This window comes from Juglans microcarpa x Juglans regia, chromosome 6D, assembly GCF_004785595.1.
Source record: "Juglans microcarpa x Juglans regia isolate MS1-56 chromosome 6D, Jm3101_v1.0, whole genome shotgun sequence".
NCBI lineage: Eukaryota > Viridiplantae > Streptophyta > Magnoliopsida > Fagales > Juglandaceae > Juglans > Juglans microcarpa x Juglans regia.
Genome location: NC_054604.1, coordinates 30849587 through 30868310, shown reverse-complemented (window position 1 = coordinate 30868310; position 18724 = coordinate 30849587). Strand labels below are relative to the sequence as shown.

At 36.4% G+C, this 18724-nt stretch overlaps 2 protein-coding genes across 2 annotated transcripts; one reads left to right on the top strand and one right to left on the bottom strand.

Annotated features, from left to right (window-relative positions):
* Nucleotides 1-4104: 4104 nt before the first annotated feature.
* Nucleotides 4105-5079, bottom strand: LOC121235912 (brassinosteroid-responsive RING protein 1-like). Its single transcript, XM_041132349.1, has one exon. The coding sequence runs from the start codon at nucleotides 4817-4819 to the stop codon at nucleotides 4325-4327; it is 495 nt and encodes a 164-aa protein (XP_040988283.1). The 5' UTR covers nucleotides 4820-5079; the 3' UTR covers nucleotides 4105-4324.
* Nucleotides 5080-15224: 10145 nt separating this feature from the next.
* LOC121235909 (BTB/POZ domain-containing protein At1g63850-like) lies at nucleotides 15225-18270 on the top strand. The gene is made up of 3 exons (XM_041132345.1): nucleotides 15225-16543; nucleotides 16751-17720; nucleotides 17843-18270. Exons 1-2 carry the CDS (start codon nucleotides 15554-15556, stop codon nucleotides 17687-17689), a joined length of 1929 nt encoding a protein of 642 aa, XP_040988279.1. The 5' UTR covers nucleotides 15225-15553; the 3' UTR covers nucleotides 17690-17720; nucleotides 17843-18270.
* The last annotated feature ends 454 nt before the right edge of the window (nucleotides 18271-18724 follow it).

Here is an 18724-nt window from a genome sequence, read left to right as displayed (position 1 = left end):
TCAGTCACTTATTATCTCGTGATGTGGTATTAAATGATTAGATATTTATTATATTTTATTTATTTATTCATTATTTGATGTTAGTTAAAAAAATATTAAAAGAATGACTAATATTATTCTTGTACAAAATCTGTTGTTTATTCACGCAACTCTTCATATCATCATCTCTTTTCTACCAAAGGTTACGTATACTCTTGTCTTTGAAAAACCTTGACAGCATCCTATAAATGCATCTGCTTTAATTCTTTACAATAAAGTTTTATTTTTGTGGAGTTTTTCAACCATTATTTTCAGGTGGTTGTAACGATACCACTTACTTCTGTACTTATTAATGATAAAGTTCAGCTGATTGGAAGAATATGTTAAATTTACGTTATGTTTCTTTGAATACGTGCTCAAGGACTAGATGGATGAATATGGAGGAAACAATTTGCTCACTTTTCAATTTGGAGCTATGCCTGACGTTGTATGTTGGAAACTCTAACGTTTGATATGACCGATGTCTTTATCATGGACATTGTTATATATCGTTTATTTTCTATTTTTGGGGAAATAATGCTATACTCTTTGACCCTTTTTTTCTTGTATTGGGTCATATTTGAAAACGAAGGAATTTATTTATTTATTTTATTTTATTTCTTCCCATCAAGTAAAACAACATACCTTGATTTTCACAACAAAATTCACAATTCAAAATTCAAAAAAGTTTCCATAAAACTTCTCTTCCAAAACATATTGTGAATAGTTATCACAATTTTTTCAAACTTCAACGAGAACAACTCTACAAAAATCTTTCAATAGAGAAATGTTTTAGGCATAAAGCTATTTTACATAAATAAACTTATAAAATAATATGAGTACTTAATATGATATGTCAGATTGAAAAATTATTTTTATTATAAATTATATTTAATATATCACATAAAATCACGTCAGTTTGTGACTATACTTTGTAAAAAGATTTTGTGGCTATATCATTACTTTTCCCAATATACAATATAGTTTTATTGATCACACCATTTTTTTTAAAAAAAATAATAAATAAAAATCGTTTAAATATATCTTCAAAATTTTTCTAAGATTTTCAAGAAAAATTCCTGTCCAAACATCACACAATCAAAATTCAAAACCATTTTCATATTTTCACAAAGAGTTCTACTAGTGTGCCGCCCAGTTTTGACCGCTGGGTGTGCCCACTAGCACAAAATCATTTTTTATTTATTTTTATCTTCTTTTCTTTTTTATATTTTTTAAATATATTTAAATGTTTTTAAAAAATAAAAAAATACCAATACATTCAAAATTACTTTCTTAATTATTAAGTAAAAAAAAAATTAAATACATAAACGGTCAAAATAAGAAGATAAACTCAAACGACATACTAATATTTTCCTTTCACAAACACGCTTTCATGCAGCATTTTTATTTTATTCCCAAGACAACTACCATGGAGGTGTTCTAGATAAGTTCAACGTTATCTACATTATCGAAAATTTGAACGACCATTAGGGACCATCTAGATTAAGGGCTGGCGGAGCAAAAACCCAATTCCTTTGACTCTTCCAATAAAAGGACATCTTACTATTTCAACCTAATATTATAGCATCTGACCAAGTTATTTCCATCACTCCTTCATCATTCTAAGACCACGTACACACTTACCTGTAATTTGTATCTATTCTGCTTGCTATCTTGAATGAAAATGGTCGGGCTGTGGCAGAAAATTAAATCTAATCAAACGTGTACATCTAGAAGGATTAGGTATTAAATTCGAGCAACATCGGTCGGGAATCTCAAACCGTGTGGGCTCGCTCGTCCTTATGAAAGCTGAACCCCTACGGCATTCTGTCTGTTGTATTATCTAAGAAAAATTATATTTAACAGCCTACATGACACATCTCTATTTTTTTTTTAATTTTTTTTCTTCAGCATGTGTGTTGTAAGAATGTGAAATAGAATAATTCTTTATCTTTTTTTTTTTTTTTTTTTTTTTTTGAGTAAGGGAAGATGATTTCAAACTTCATACCTCTCTTTTGGATATTAGAGGTCATGTCAATCAAATCACATCTTTAGTAGAATTTTTTTTTTATTATCTAAAGACAAGAGAAATAATACAAAACTAACGAATAAGAAAGATATATGCTTTGGCCACAAAAACAAATTTATAAAAATAAACTCATAAATTAGCGTGACTTGATATAAGAGAAATATTTAAATTATAAAATAATTACATAAAAGTAATCTCACATACTGATGTAACTTGATGTTATTTGTCAAATTGTAAAGTTATTTTTATTGTAAAATAGATCTGACAGATCACATAAAACTACGTCAACGTTAGATTGTAGAGTCACTTTTATTATAAAGTAGATCTAACATATCGTATGAAATTATGTTAGATGTAACACACCAAATGTGCACCTCAAATATATACACCAATACATATTTGAAATGCACATTAACCATTACAAATTCACTAATAGTTATTTCATTAATCAAATATATATACACACACATTAGTGGGCACATTAAAGAGTCATACTGAATTTTCCAAAAACATAAGTATGGACTCGTCCAACGTGGCATGACAAATCCTTTCCACATACAAAAAAAAAAAAAAAAATAAGGTCTTTTTGTGAAATTATTTTCATTATATCAACATATAATTTAGGATGTTCACCAAACAGAATTATCTTATTATGGCATGTCACCCTCCTGCCGATCAAGCCATGGTTATAATATTTACAAGCAATAATAATAATAATAATAATAGTTTTGTTTTGGTGTTAGTACAAATTAGGATTAAAGGAACTCCTTACTCAATTTGGAATATAGTGTAGAAAAATAAATGATAGATTATTCATGCCGGCAATATTAATAATTAATGCACTTCACTCAACCTGTTCAATTCATGTTATGATAATCCTATGACTAAAAAACAAACAAAGAGAAAAACAAAACCCATGTCAAACAGTATACATTAATTAAAATCATGGGATTCTTAAGTAAAGTCTGATAAATTTATGACGTAGAGCATTCTCAATGATTTTTTCATCCTATTATTTAAAATATACTATTAAAATTTATTTTTTCTATTTTACATACTGATTTTTACTATATATCATACATCAGTTTATCTATTTTTTCTTTATATCATTTAAATATTATACTTTTTAATATTTTTTATTCATTTCAAATATTTTCTCTAACTATCAATATCATCATATCTTTTGATATTTGTAATATCTTTCTATATACAATATACAATGTCATATAATTATATTTTATTTTAAATTAATTTAAATTTATAAGTTAAATTAAAATATAAATTGATTTAAAAATAAAAAAAAGATTATATAATGAAAATATTCTTGTTTTATTTTGTTTTATAGTCAAACCCAATTGAATAATTATAGTTACGTACACCACAAATGAGAACCTTTGGATCTCTTTCAAACGTAAGGGTGGACATAAATATTTCCAACGCTAATGTACTCGGGAGGAGGAGTGAGAAATTAATTAAATATATTTCCATTGATGAATAGAATCCTCTACATCTAGGAATGTCCTATAGGAAAATGTAAAAATGACTTTAAAATAAAAGATTCAATGGAAGGTATTTTGAGAGTATTTCTTTATATTTTTAGAGAAGAATGTATTATACAACATCCGTTGGGAGTGCTCTCTCCTAATACTACTGCTCAACCGAGTGGTATCTTGATCAAGTTCTTGCTCAAAATCACAGCTCATCTATCTCTTTCCGGCTGGCTGCCGCTGCTAAAATGCATTGATGCAACACTGTCCCCACAACCACAAGCAAAGTTTTCAAAGCCATTTAAGACAGTTTCTGTCGTCCGTGACCCATAATTTTTATCCAGGTTTGGCCGATTACAACCCCATGTCACCCTCAAATTCTCAATCACCTATTGCATTGACACTCCTAATGCCAAGCCAAACGCCACCTCTACCAATCTTGTCACATCCCCCACGCATGCATCCAAAGAAATAATCGTTCATGAACCATCCCAGTTTCACCAAAACCCCACATTATTAGTCGATTATGTCCAATCAAATAATCCCAGTAATTTTAGATGCAAAACTACAAGGTAAAAAAATATACATCGCCATTTTTTGCCAAAATTCAATATACCCAGCAAAGAAGCTATACAAAATCATCTAAATTTCTGATATTTTACTTTTTGAAATTTTGATAAAAAAAAAGAGATCGTCTTTCGTATGTACACAGATGAACCATCTCAAACAGCCAAAACCACAACTCTTATCCTGCTCTTTGGATTTTTGGTTTTTGGTAAACTGAGAGGTACTACCAACCAGTAAGATGGGAATAGTCGCCGTAAAATTCAGGGATCCCAGAAGCAGCCCAGAGTCTCTCGTTAATAGTTCCTTGCATATCATCCGGAATAAAGGGTGTTCGGCATAGAGGGCACGTCTTCTGCTCGTACCCCATCCAACGGTCGAGGCAGCCCTTGTGGAAGATGTGGCGGCAGTTGGTGAGCCTACGGATCTCGTCCTGGGACTCGAACTCGTACAGGCAGACGGCGCAGGACTCCGGCGGGTCCACCAGGTCCGAGAACCTCACGACCGGAAGGATTTCCCGGATCAGAACAGCCGACACGGAGTGGAATTCAGGGATTCGGTCAGGCGTGTCGGGCCACGAAATGTCGGGCTCCAGAAAATCCCCGAGACCCAGACAGCGAAATATGGTGGAGATGAACTTTCTAAGGAAACCCAGAACTGAAAGCGTGTGGAGAAAGAGCTTCGGGAGGAGAAGCTCCGTGTAGCCCACCGGAAAACCCATGGAACAGATAGAGCAAGAGAGAGAAAGTCTTGAGCTTCGTATGCGGTAGTAGGGGAATCTGTTTCTGTGTCTTTGCAGCTAACAGAGACGGAGAGATTAAGGTATGGTTATGGAGAGGGAGAGGAGGAAGAAAGAGAGCGAGAGTCTTATAAAGAGGAGTGGGAGAAGTTCAAATGTCAATAATGGGTCTGAGGTTTGTGTGGAATGACAAGCGAAGGGACATGAGAATATGATTGCGGTGGCGAGAGACTTGTTTTTTTGTGGAGTTTTGGTTTATGTTACTGTTCACTACTGTCTTATTCACAGGCTTTTACAGGTGTGAATTCAGCAACACCTTGTGAATCAAATACATAGGATAGATTATAGCCGTTACTTCTGGAGGATCTGTTAGTCTTTACAGATAGGATTGAATCCTGGTTTTAAGTTTTTATTTTACTTGTGGCTGTGATTTTTGTTGTTTTGGATACGAATGTTAATCTGTTGTATAAACAATATATGATTTGTCTGTCTCTTTGGCTTTCCTAATTTTGGTATATGTATAAGGTCTGATACTTCATCGATGCATTTGAAATTAGAAAAAAAAAAAAAAAAAAAAAAAAAAGAAGAAAAGAAGAAGAAGAAGAACCGTTTGGAATTTAAGGTAGAAAAGGCAAAAACCTCCAGGCTTATCAAGGAAACGAAGGGAGGGGGGTGGATAAAAAAAAACATAATGATAGTCAAAGTTGAATGAATGCCAGCATGTTTTATTATGTGAATTATTGTCTTCAATAATGCATATGGTTTCAATAAAACTACAAATACAAATGGCTGGTATCTGAGTTTTTGGAAATTAAACTTTTGAAATACGTGTTGATTTTACATAGTATTAAAGTAGAGATTTTGAGTTTGAATTATAACTCTACAATTTACATTATTTAATTAAATATTCTATTTGTTAGACCACGTATTGCGTCTGGGTCACATGTAAGATGAGTGTTAAGAATATAATACAAATGATTAAATCTATTTCTTTCTATTAGATCAAGCTTTTAGAATAAGTGACAATTTAATATGATATTTTTCGATAGAATAAGGAATACATATCGACGTTATAGTCGAGATTTTACTTAGATTTATGTTAGTTATATATTTATTTGGCCAAGTTATATTAGTATAGCAATCACGAGTACAATGCAAATATAGGCGGAGAGCTCTTGGGAACTTGACTCTATGGATCTCCTCCTTATTAGGGTCATATACTAAAATGAAACAATGATCCCTCCATTAGGGTTATATGAAACAATGATAATTGTGCAAAAGATCCCCAAAGTAGACAGGTTGCTCCGATGCATTCTTTAGTTACTACTAATTGCATGAATCGAATACGCCACAATGCTTCAATGCTTCTCGATAGACACCATGGACATAATCCAACAAAGATGATCAAATCTAAGTGTGTCAAAGACTTTGATCCCCTTGAAAATGATGTGACTATATGATCCGTCTTTGATGAAGACATTTTGAGCTTTGGTGATACTTATAGTTAGTCCTAAACGATTGAGATTTTCTTTAATTGTATGCTTAGTGTAGATAAAAATAGAGACGGTATTAAAAATTTATTTAGAGTATTAAATATGAGCTCTTCTACGTACAAGTGAATTTGCAGACTAATCTGTACACCAATGTTAACATGTCAGATGTTAATTAAAAAAAATAATACCGTTTCATTAAAGTCTATCTTTCCAACTCAATAGTGGTATGCGTATTGGTGTGCAAATCTGTTTACAACTAGATTTTTCCATTAAATATTGTAGGAGTTCATGATGTGTCTATCTCTCTCTAGAACTGGATCATCCAAATCGATTAGACAATAGAAGAAGGTCTGTTTCGAAAATCAATTTGACAAGAACGAATCAATTAATTAATAGGGATCAATCAGGGAGTAATGGGCCAAAAGGGTGGGGAAAAAGGAGAGCCATTGTGTTGAAACGTCCTAGACATGAAGTGGGTGTTGATGGTTACACCACGCATTCTCTTCGGTCCCTTTGGAAGCCCACAAGACTTGTTACACATACACAAAAAAACAGAGCACCGGAAAAGAACAGAGTAGTTATGGCTAGTGGGTGGGTGATATCTTGTTTTCTTTTGGCACATCATATATGGTGTCATTGTCCATTCTTAAATCTCCAGTCCGGGCTCCCACTAACATATCAAATGGCCGATTTGGGACATTCTTTAGCTCTCTCCATCGCAAACACATTTTACACTTTGTTCTTGTTTGGGCTGAATTTGCATGGAAAAATGTTATTCCCAATTAACCAAATTCTGATTACATGTTGATTTGTGTGCTAACTTGCTTCATAAAAAAATTGGGTTACAATTACAAACATGTAGTCATATGCTATGGTTTTGAACCAATCAACTGATGATTCGTTGAGATGTATTAAATGCTATTGAAGACAGATAACAAGGGAGGGAAGACAGAGAGTATTGGGTAAAGGCAAGGGAGGCCTGGCCAACCAGCCAAGCAGGATGGGTTATGGGAACTTGGGGCAAAAGGAGTCATGGAAGGCGTGGCGAAATGTGAACACAAAATGGGTAGGGGCTGGGCAGAGGCATGTTCACCATGGCAGCACCAATGCCCGATTACCAAGTTGCTCTGACACGTGTCTGATAAGGCCACGGCATCAATGGCCCACCCAATAACAAACAAACACATAGGCTATACAGTCTTTCACTCTTTCAGGTCCCCCACCCCTATATATATATATATATATATATATATATATATATATATATATATATATATATTTCACAGGCAGCTGGGGGTGGGGGCTAAGGGGGCAACCCATGCACGCACCCAACCCCGACCGCCAGGACCAGATTTCTGACCAGTCTCCACCACCTCTGTTCCCTTCTTTTGTCTCATCCTTTGTCTCTCTACTAATGCCGTGGAGTCCCAATCCGAATCCCAATCACTTTGTTCTTTATTTTATGCTGACCAATTGGCCCACTGTATATGTTGAAGTATGGTGCTGTTAACTTCTTGTTTTCATTTTATGAATTGAGATTTTAGATGGGTTTTTGATGTGTAGTTTTATACTCTAATGGTCCATTCAATTGAAGCACCTTTCGTGCATGCATGTGTTCATGAACATTTATCACATCTCTTGGGTCATGCAATATTCGTGATGCACACGTTCACCTTGGGCTACCTCAAACAAAACCAACTTTCCTATGGATAGGAAAAGAAAAAACAAAACAAAACAAAACTCAAATGAGGCATGGGTTTGAGCTCACTGGCATTAATTTTGGCGCTATAAGGATCAGATGATGAACAGGTGATCAACCAGCTAAATCCAACCATGATTTGTTTTTAATCCCAGGTGTAATCAAAATATCTTAAGCCCAAAGAGATTCCACTTTTCATATTTAATGCGTTTAGTTCTGAGCTTGGGGCTTGTTTTCTACTTGATTCGCCTACGCATTTTACGCCGAAAGACATGTATGATTTGTACGCCATTAGCTCCCTAAAATTTAAAATCAGAAATTTCCTGCCATTATGTTGAACCAAAGATTCCAACTTGTCTACTTATTATTAAGTAAAGATCAAATTCTACCCAACCTTGCTTGTCAGATATTGTCCAGTACCATTGGTGACAATGGCCAAGAAACTCTCTCAGGAAATACTTGATGACAGCAGAAATTAGTAGCAACTTGCATTGTAAATTAAGCAAAAGCAATGGTTTTCTGGGTCGTGCTTAATTTCACATGTGAGAGCACGTTGATCATCGTTGCCTCATTGGTGATATAGACTGACAGCACCACGTGGCTTCTCTTTCCGTATGTCCTTTTTCCTTTGTTTTGGGAAATTGAAGTACTAATCATTGTTTTTCAACCTTTAATTTATATATATATATATATATATACATATAGATATGATATATGATATATTCTTCAGCTAGGCGACTGTTGTGAGCCGTCCTTGGCCTACATTGGATTGGCGTGGGAAAGAAGTGATAATATAAAATAGTACAAATCCATCGAGTAATAGCTTCCCAAAAATAATGGGACTTTGTTCCCTTTTATATCCCTTCTCCTTTTTCTAAACATAAGAATGATTCAAGAAAGTTACAATCCCATGCAGAGAGCTATGCTATATACCTAACATTTGAAAACAAGGGTATATTTTCCACAGAGCTATGGAACAATCCAGTTTAGATCTCTCTCTCTCTCTCTCTCTCTCTCTCTACACCAGCATTTTAGTAAGTAATAGCTACTAAAAAGGCAAGCAAGGCATGCAGTAGGGGGGGGGGGGGGGGGGGTATGGCTTGTGAAAATGGGATTACAGGGAGATGAGGTTGCAGTAGCATATATAGCACTTTTTTTCACAAGTTGCGTATATATGTAATTACCATTACAGTCTGCAGATATGATTGTAACAAAAAGCTTTGTAAAAAGGATAGAGGTAGCAGCTAACTCTATCTACTTACTGAAATAGCCATACGTACAATGTATATATGTCCTCTTCTTTGTTTTCAGATAAATCGGGTGGGTTTCCTGACTCTGCTACATGAGTTGCTTTTGCTTTCGATGATCAACAGCTCACCCAGACGGAAACTTTGCTGTATTCTCACGTTTTGTTTGCGTTCGGTACAAAAAAAAGACCCTGAGAATTAGGTGAAATTTGTTTGAATAAATACTGACAATTAAATTAATAGTCACTTCTCCCGCCTCCACCACTTTTCCGTACAAATTAAAATGTGAGCTTGTCCCCTCTGAGACTCTCGAGTTGGATTCTCTCTCAACTTTGCCACTATGTCTTCTGATTCATGCTATTAATTATTCATCACTTTAAGTACTGTTCCTTTAAGGGTACATCAGCATACACACAAACCCAACTAGTTTATACAGAAAACATATGTTTTCTTTTCCTCTCATAAATCTTTTGTTTCGATCTGTTTTTGGCATGACTTGAAAGTAATGCATGAGTTCATTGAGTTGGGAGGATGAAGCCAATTAAGAGCATAATTAGACGGGACATTATACTTAAATTTAGGTGATTGTTGAACTTTAGAGCTCAGTGTAGGGGTCTAAAAAGTAGATTTAGATTTATAGGGCTTTGAAATTGGATGGGAATGGGACCCTGGACACTGCTTAAGAGAAAAGACAAAATGAATTGGGAGATTTGGAGATTCACATTGTGATTGCTGGTGCAAAGATAACGATATTAGCAGAGACACAAGTCAGAATGGTGGGTCATGTTGGCATGTGGGGATGTCTGGTGTTCTTGTACCTAACACAAAATATCCTTATAAATCTGAAGTGATCCATCTCTTCTCTGTGAAAGTTATGTTCTCCACCAATGTCAAGCTCTTCAACTCTCTCTCTCAAACACAAACAGTGTGTATATAAGATATGCAGATCAGGAAAACATGATCATCTCGCGCTAGCTCTTGATGATATATTATTTCTTTGCTCATGGATCTCCAAGGAAAGTGACCCTTTTATTGCTTTTACCCAAAAGTCTTCTGTCTAAGAAAATGACCATGTCAAGATATATTAATTTCGATTATTTTAATTTCTTTTCTGTTTAAACTTTTTCTGATTTAGATGTATGCAGATCATGGATGGGGTGTGTTTGGATTCACTAACAAATTAAAGCTTTTTTATGTAGCACTATGAGTGACCATCTCTTAATTGAGTTCAATTTTCTGTTGTAATCCAATTTTTCAATGCGTATTTGTAGATTCCCAGATTAAACGTCTATATCCATTATCCAGCTCTATTAAAAATCTTTGGCATAGCATGAGTGTTTTAGCTAAAGGCTATATCTGCAATTATGGTTCACCCGAAAGCGGAAATGAGAAATATTTTAGTCACAAATAGATCCCACAAAAATAAACTCTTAAATTGATATGGCTTGATGTGGTACATTAGATTGTAAAACTATTTTTATTGTAAAATAGATTTAACGTATCATATGAAGTCATGTCACTTTGTGAATTTACTTTTATGAAATATTTTTGTAATTGTAACACTTCTCTACCACAAATTCTTTTTTTTCTTCTTCTAGAGAGCAAGTTGCGCATGTTAAGGAATATACGAGACTAGCTAGAGAGAGTATTATAAGCCGAATCCATAAACCCACAACCTCTAGATAATGATTGATTAAAAATGGGGTATATAATACTTACAATTACACTCAACTCTTGCCGTTAGAAATACTCTTCTCATACCATTACACCACTATTTCTCTCTTATGGGTAGTTAATATTTTACTCTGATGGGTAATTTGTACAAGCTGCAACCAGAAATATTAGGCATAATATGCATAAATATGGAGAATTGCTAAATTTATAAACTGAGGTGACTTACTGCGATATATATACTTTTACAACAAAAAAAAATTCCCAATTTGACGTGTCATGTCAAACCACATTCATTTATAAATTTTTATATAAGATTAATTTATAAATTAAGCATTTCTGCATGAGTATGTTATATTAAAAGAATGTATGTTATATGAGTACGCTATATTAAAAGAAGAAAAAATATATTCATCATCCTCACACACCATACATGCACCATATATGCACCACACACCACACACCATATTTTTTTTAAATTTTTTTCTCTTACCGGTTTTGAACATATTTTAAAATCGAACCGGTATATATTGGTTTTGAGATTTGAAGAACCAATACCGCACCGGTTAAACCTCTAAACTAGTACTTCCTGTTTTACTAGTTTCGGTCCGGTTTTTTCAGTATATTATATATATATTTAGTATATATAATATAATATATATATTATAGTATATAATAATATAGTGATAATATATTGTAGTATATTATAATATATAGTGATATAGTATTAGTATAACTACTATACTATAGACTATAGTGATAATATATAGTTATTTATATAAGATTTTAAAATTTAATGTTATATTAATTAGTAATTTACTATATAATACAAAATTATTTTATATATAAAAATTATATATAATATAAAGAATTATATAAAAAATATTTTATACAATATAAAAAATTAATATATATATCAACTGGTCCATTTCGGAATCTGATATTAAAAAAGAAAAATTAGAGGTCCAGTTTTGATTGTTCTGATTCGATTTACTGGTTATTGATTTATTTATTTTTATCCTTAATGAGTAGCAAAGCTCTTAAAAGGATGTCTGTCAAGCCTCGTGATTCCAAGCAGTGTTTCAAATACAGTACCATACCGGCCGGTACGATCGAAATATGCCGTACCTGCCACTGGTCCGGTACAGGTATTGCATATATTTCGTACTGATCGTACTGACCTATATTTCGGCCTGTATCAACCTATATTTTAGCCTGTACCGGTCTGTATTTTGGCCTTTAATTTTTTTTCATTTTTTCAAACTACAAGCTTATTTTTTGACCCCGAATTCAGACTAAACTATTTATAATTTATATATATATGTATTTATATATAATTTATTCATATATAAACTAGTATTTTAGAATTTAATTTATATATATTTATATATATAATTTGTTCATATATCGACTATTCTAAAATATACACAAAACAATACCAATATTAAAATATTTCGTTCCAGTATCTTGACCAATATGACGTCCGATACAGTATTCAAAACATTGTTGCCAAGGCCTTACTATATGTGTATTTAACAAGCTGGGGAGCCATAGTACAGTTCATGTTTAATGGGCCTTATGTGAACTTGGGCCAATTTACAGACCCTATGTGACGAGCATAAGCATAGTCAGTGACCTGAGCTATCAACCCCAACCCTATAAAGGTCCAGCAGCTGCATCTGTGTTTCAAATCCACCATTTGTACGCATGAGCCAGCCCATGAACTCGGTCCCAGTCCACAATCATCTGCAGATCCATCACCTCCCTTCTCCAGCAGAAAAAAATATATCTATCATCATTTTAATTATCATTTTTTAAAAATTAAATGAAAAAACGTTTATTAGAAACAATATTACAAAGAGTCCCTCTTCTCAATGGGTAAGCCGTTCTCAAGCCTCAACGGCAACAAATGAAATTCCTACACGTAAGCAATCCTCATGTAAATTTCATGAGCCATATTACATAATAGTAAAATCAAATACATTGTAAATTTATTTTCCCCCTCTGCACTCTCTCCTGAGTTCTCACTATCCACATCGTCGTAACCCCCTTTGCACTCTACACCGCCGCACCTCCACAGCCCGTCGCAGCTAGCTAGAGATCTCCAACCTGTTGCAGCCCAACGGACCTCTCCAGCCCATCGCAACCCGTCGCACCCTTCAGCTAGTTCCAGCCCTCCAGCCGTTGCAGCTCGACAAACCTCTCCAGCCCATCGTACCCTTCACTCGTTGCAGCCCGATGAACCCACGAAAATTGGTTTTGGCGTGAGTTTTTGGGTTTTCTTCGAAATTTTACCAAGAAAGAGGGAGGGAAGGAGGGGTGGGGCTAGGGCTAGGGCTAGGGCTCGATGGGAGGGAAGGAGGGGGTGGGGCATGGGCTCGAGGGAGGGGTTTGCAATTCCGGAGGGAGAGGAGAGAGAGTGGGAGGAAGGGAAAATGGGATACGGGAGAAATGGAAGATTGTTTACTCAATCCGCTACAATGTGACCACATTGTTGGTAAATGGAGTGCCTATGTATCATAATTTTATTGGATGCCCTTTTTTAGGGGAGAGCGGTAGCATCTGTGGGAAGATATTCTCTATTACAAAATGATAAAAAGAAATAATGATTAGAACCATGTCTGAACAATACTCATTGGAGCATATACTGTTCACATACCAACGCTTCTATAATAGAATATATATATAACACTTAATACTGCTCATATTTGTCAGGATAATGTCTGTTTTAAAATTTTTTTTGTGCTTGTTAAAAATATGATTGATAAAATCATATTAGGAATTCTTTTTATTTTTTCGTTGTATTCATTTCTTTCTGAAAATAATAGTATTAATACTGATCCTTTCTATATATATATATATATATTAATGTTGTAGTTTGATCCTAACATATTTTCACCATTTTGCGGAAGCTAATAAATTCTACATTTGGGCTTTTGTCTACGTGGCTTTTTGTCATACAATCTACTAATCAACTATCATAAATCTTTTTTTTTTTTTTTTTTTTTTTTCATTGAAGAATTTTTTTTTTTCCCTATAGGGCTTCTTTTGTTCGATTTATTCCAAGACACCTCGATACTGACTCTGAATGATGTCTCGAAGAAATCCGAAGAAAGAAAAGAAAAGAAACGAAACAAATCGGCAAGCAGCTTGCTTTGTAATACTGTGAACTTTAAAGCATTTCAATAGTTAGACAAGGACATAGGGACAATCATAGTTTATGCTTGGGGGTGACCATAATTCCAAACGTGGGTCAGGAGCAGCCACTATCATCATATTACCTCACCATTTTTTGTGGATTTGGAAAGAAAAACAGTAGGCCACTAAGATAAATATGACGATATTCCAAATGCATAGAATCCCCATGTTGATAGGATCCTCCTTTGGATTAGCTACATGCCAACCATTTCAGGGCCTACCCTCTGCAAATCTTTCTTCTTTTTTTCCCTCAAATTAAACCCAGAAGAAAAGTGTTTTGTGTGAGTGAAAAAGGAAGACCACATCACAGCCTGTAATGAAAAGGAGCTTAGCTCATGTAAGCCAAGGCTCCCTTTGTCCAAACTCCACCATCGGTACTCATTTTAAGTTCAACAAACTGATACCATCTCATTTATGTGCCCTTACTTTCACTTTTACCTTTGGTATCTGGCTTTAATACGATTTTGAACACAACAGTAAGTCGACTTTGGAATTTGTTGGTCAAATATATATATATATGGAAATCTCTCGACAGTAACTACTGTTTGGTCGTTAGAATGAACAAGATTTCTCGTGTAAAAAATAGCCAAAATCAGATAGAGATCCGGTTCTAATGAGTGGTGCCAGGGGGGGAGGGGGGGTGACATCTGAGTGTATGGAGTTTGACGCTCAGAATTAACATTCTTTCCGAGAGGTATACAAAGCTCCAATCAATCAAAAGTGTTGGAGACATAAGGAATCATTGTAGTTTATAACGGAAATAAACAAGTCTTATGAATGGACAGCATTGGACCCTGTGGTGACCATGACTCTCTCAACAACGTGTAAACGCATGTCTTACTTCATCTGCAAATGATGACAGATTATGTATATCTTTAGGCAATTAGGAGCACTCAGGCCATTTTGATTACAAAAGAAGTCCCATTCCCACCCGTCGAAGCAACGAACCACACCGGATATTGTTGCTCATTCTGCAAGCATAAAAAACAAAGGAATCCCACGCAAACAATTACTCATTTGTGGGATGTCTCTCTCTCTCTCTCTCTCTCTCTCTCTCTCTCATACACCTCTCACTCTTGCCCGTTCCTATAAAGACAGTTCCAAAGCCGCATATTATAAGGCCGAAGTCACCAAGAGGAAGAGCCAATCTGGACGCAACAGTGCAACACTCAGGCGCGCACAAACAGAGCAGATACTTTGGACTCGTCTCTCCCACATTAAATTGCTTCCTCAGTAGTCAATAGTTCAGTCCCTCTCTTGTTTTCCTGTCTCTTTCTCGATCACCTGTCTCGTTTCCATCGCCATTTTTTTTAATAATATTCTCTGTCTGTCTGTCTGTGCCGTTCTCTGATGCCAACGTCATAAACAAACTGACAACAACCCCACACACCATTAACACCTGCATTTCATGGCTGCGGCAACTACGACCACTACTCACCTTAAAGCCCAAACCCAACACACCAAGCCCAAACGCCGCAAGTGCCGCGAGACTACCATCTCCGCTACTGCTACTTCCGACTCTACAGGACACTCCTCTCGGAAGCTCGACCCGCCCACCATTCAAACCCCTGACCACCACCCCTGGTGCTATCCCGCTTCGAAACCCGTCCCAAGTCCTCCACCTCCTCCACCATCTCCTCCGCCTCAACCTTCGAATCCCCGACGTGCAACGAACTCGAAACAGGACCCCATTAACTCGTCCTCATTTTCATCATCTTCGCCTTCCGATTCACCATCGACCTTCAGGATCAGATTCTCTCCGGGTAGTCTATCGCCGGTCATGGACTTTACACCCACCACAATGAACGACCGGGATACGTTTTCTTCCGGCTTTACCAAATTTAACTCGGTCCTCACCGCCGGGCTTCTCAACCCAATGTCACCACCTCCTCCACCCGACAAGGCGATCCGATCCAGTCCGACCCTTCTCGAAATGATGGCCAGCGAGCTCGATCTCCATCATTCCAGAACCCAGATCCCACCCCAAAACGCCGTCGTGCCAGTCCCCAAACCGCAACTCCCCCAAATCTCACCCCAGGACCAGCAAGCCCTAACAATGCAGCGAATCTCCGAGATCTTATCGACCCGCAGCCCTGGAAACCAGTTCAACGACTCGACCTCGAGCGACATAAAGCTCACCTTGAGCTCCAAGGATGGCGTCAGTGTCTCCGTGAATCTCCACCGTCAGATTCTCGTCGCTCACAGCCGGTTCTTTTCGGTCAAGTTGTCTGAGCTGTGGACGAAGCCGCAGAGATTAGCAGGGTCGCCGTGCGTCGTGGAGATTGCGGACTGCGACGACGTCGAGGTTTACATCGAAACCTTGAGGTTGATGTACTGTAAGGATCTGAGGAAGAAGCTTATGAAAGAGGATGTTCTCAGAGTTCTTGGCATCTTAAAGGTAATGTTTCTTTTTCTGTTTCAAGGTTTTTAGCCTCTGTTTCATTGCTGATATACTCTAGGAATAGACGGATTTGTCATATTAAAAGGAACTGTGGGTTTTAGGAAATGCTGCTTGAGAGTTGCGAAAGATATAACATTTGCGCTTAATTATATGCGTTTTGGGCTGTCTTGAAATGGGACCCAAACTGTTTGTGTTCTTGCCTAGGTATCGGCTGCAATTGGGTTTGATGCTGGGGTTTTGTCTTGCTTGGAGTACTTAGAAGCTGCGCCGTGGGAAGAGGATGAAGAAGAGAAGGTGGCTTCGTTATTGTCAGAACTCCGCCTTGACAGTGTCGGAGCTGGGGAAGTTTTGAAAAGGGTTTCAATTGACGTTGCTAATGGAGCTGATGATGGTAAAGACAATGAAGAAGTGCTGCTTAAACTTTTACATGTAGTTCTTGAAGGTAAAGACGAGAAGGCAAGGCGAGAAATGAAGGGGTTGGTATCGAAGATGCTTCGTGAGAATTCTTCGCAGAATGACCTTCGGAAAGAATCATTGTACTCGGCTTGTGATGGGTGTTTGCAATTGCTTCGCCACAATTTTATGCAGGCAGCCGGGTCGCACTTACAGGATGTGGGCCAGATTGCGCGACAAGCAGATAATTTACATTGGATTTTGGATATTCTGATCGATAGGCAGATAGCTGAGGATTTTTTGAGAACATGGGCATCACAATCTGAATTGTCTGCTGCACATTCTAAAGTGGCCGCAGTTCATAGGTTCGAGGTTAGCAGAGTTACAGCACGGCTATTTGTTGGGATTGGGAAGGGGCAGCTATTGGCTTCTAAAGATGTGAGGTGCTTGCTACTGAGGACATGGCTAGAGCCATTTTATGATGATTTCGGATGGATGAGGAGGGCATCAAGAGGCCTTGACCGTCACTTAATAGAAGATGGTCTTAGTAACACCATTCTCACTCTGCCTCTCTCTTGGCAACAGGATATTTTGCTTGCTTGGTTTAATCGTTTCCTGAATTCGGGTGAAGATTGTCCAAACATACAAAGAGGTTTTGAAGTTTGGTGGAGGAGGGCTTTTTGGAGACGAAATGATGAGCAGGAAAGACAACGACCATTGCGAATTACAACTGCAACTGTTGAAAACTAGAAGTCACTACTACTTTCACAATTCCGGAGAGGTTGGTGCTCTTATGGGTCTTTTGACATCCATTACTTTTATGTGTTCTCACTTTGGTTCTGATCCTTCATTAACGTTCATATGTTTTGTTTGTCGTCTTCCTTTCTAAACCTGGACGTCTAGCTTTCTAAACTGGGACGGACAGTTCTTTGTCATCAAGGAGTTAATTACATAGAGATGTATGCTGTATTTGCCTTCACTTTGAAGAAGCCAGGTTTAGCCTGGAAGAAGATAAAGAGACCTGTTGGTGCAACTCCCCTTAGCTTGTTGAGAAGTAAACGGAGTAAAATTGGTTGCTCTTTTCAGTTTCATTGTCTAATTGGAGGATTAACTCCCTCAAAGAAGAGTACGTGTATGTTAGTCAACCACAATCAATTGCCATGGGCCTGTACACTTCCAGGATTAGTGCTAATAAAAAATCAATTGCCAAATGACAGATGTGTGGACTTACTAGGCATGGTAATTTAGTCACCATTGAAGTCATAACGCAACATAACACGTACTGGTTATATCCAGTGTAGTTCTTTGAATATTACATTCCCTTACACAAACCACATCTGTCGACACAAGACAATCTAGTAAGCTATGCATGTCCAACTTATTTCTGATACATCTCCGCTCATTATCCAAATGCACCTGTTCCATTTGCTCATTCTGGAAAGTTGATTAACCATGAGTTCTCAAATTTCTTACAGAACTCTTTTTTGTATGGAAGTAGGGTTCATTTTTATTCTCTGACAAAGTAAATTCCGAACATTTTGCTCCAACAAATGCTTTTAGTTGTCTCTGTGCATGGCCCTTCCCAAATTTACGAAACATACATATTCCTTGTGATTGATGTCTCATTTATCTGATATACGATGACCATTTGATTGGTTGAGATATGGGCAAATTTGAGGCTGCAATCACCTTTTGTTGCTTGTTATAAGAACGTTTGGAGTTTACAAGAGTTGTAGAACTAAGATGTCAATCTATAATAGTGATGGAAACAACATAAATGATGGG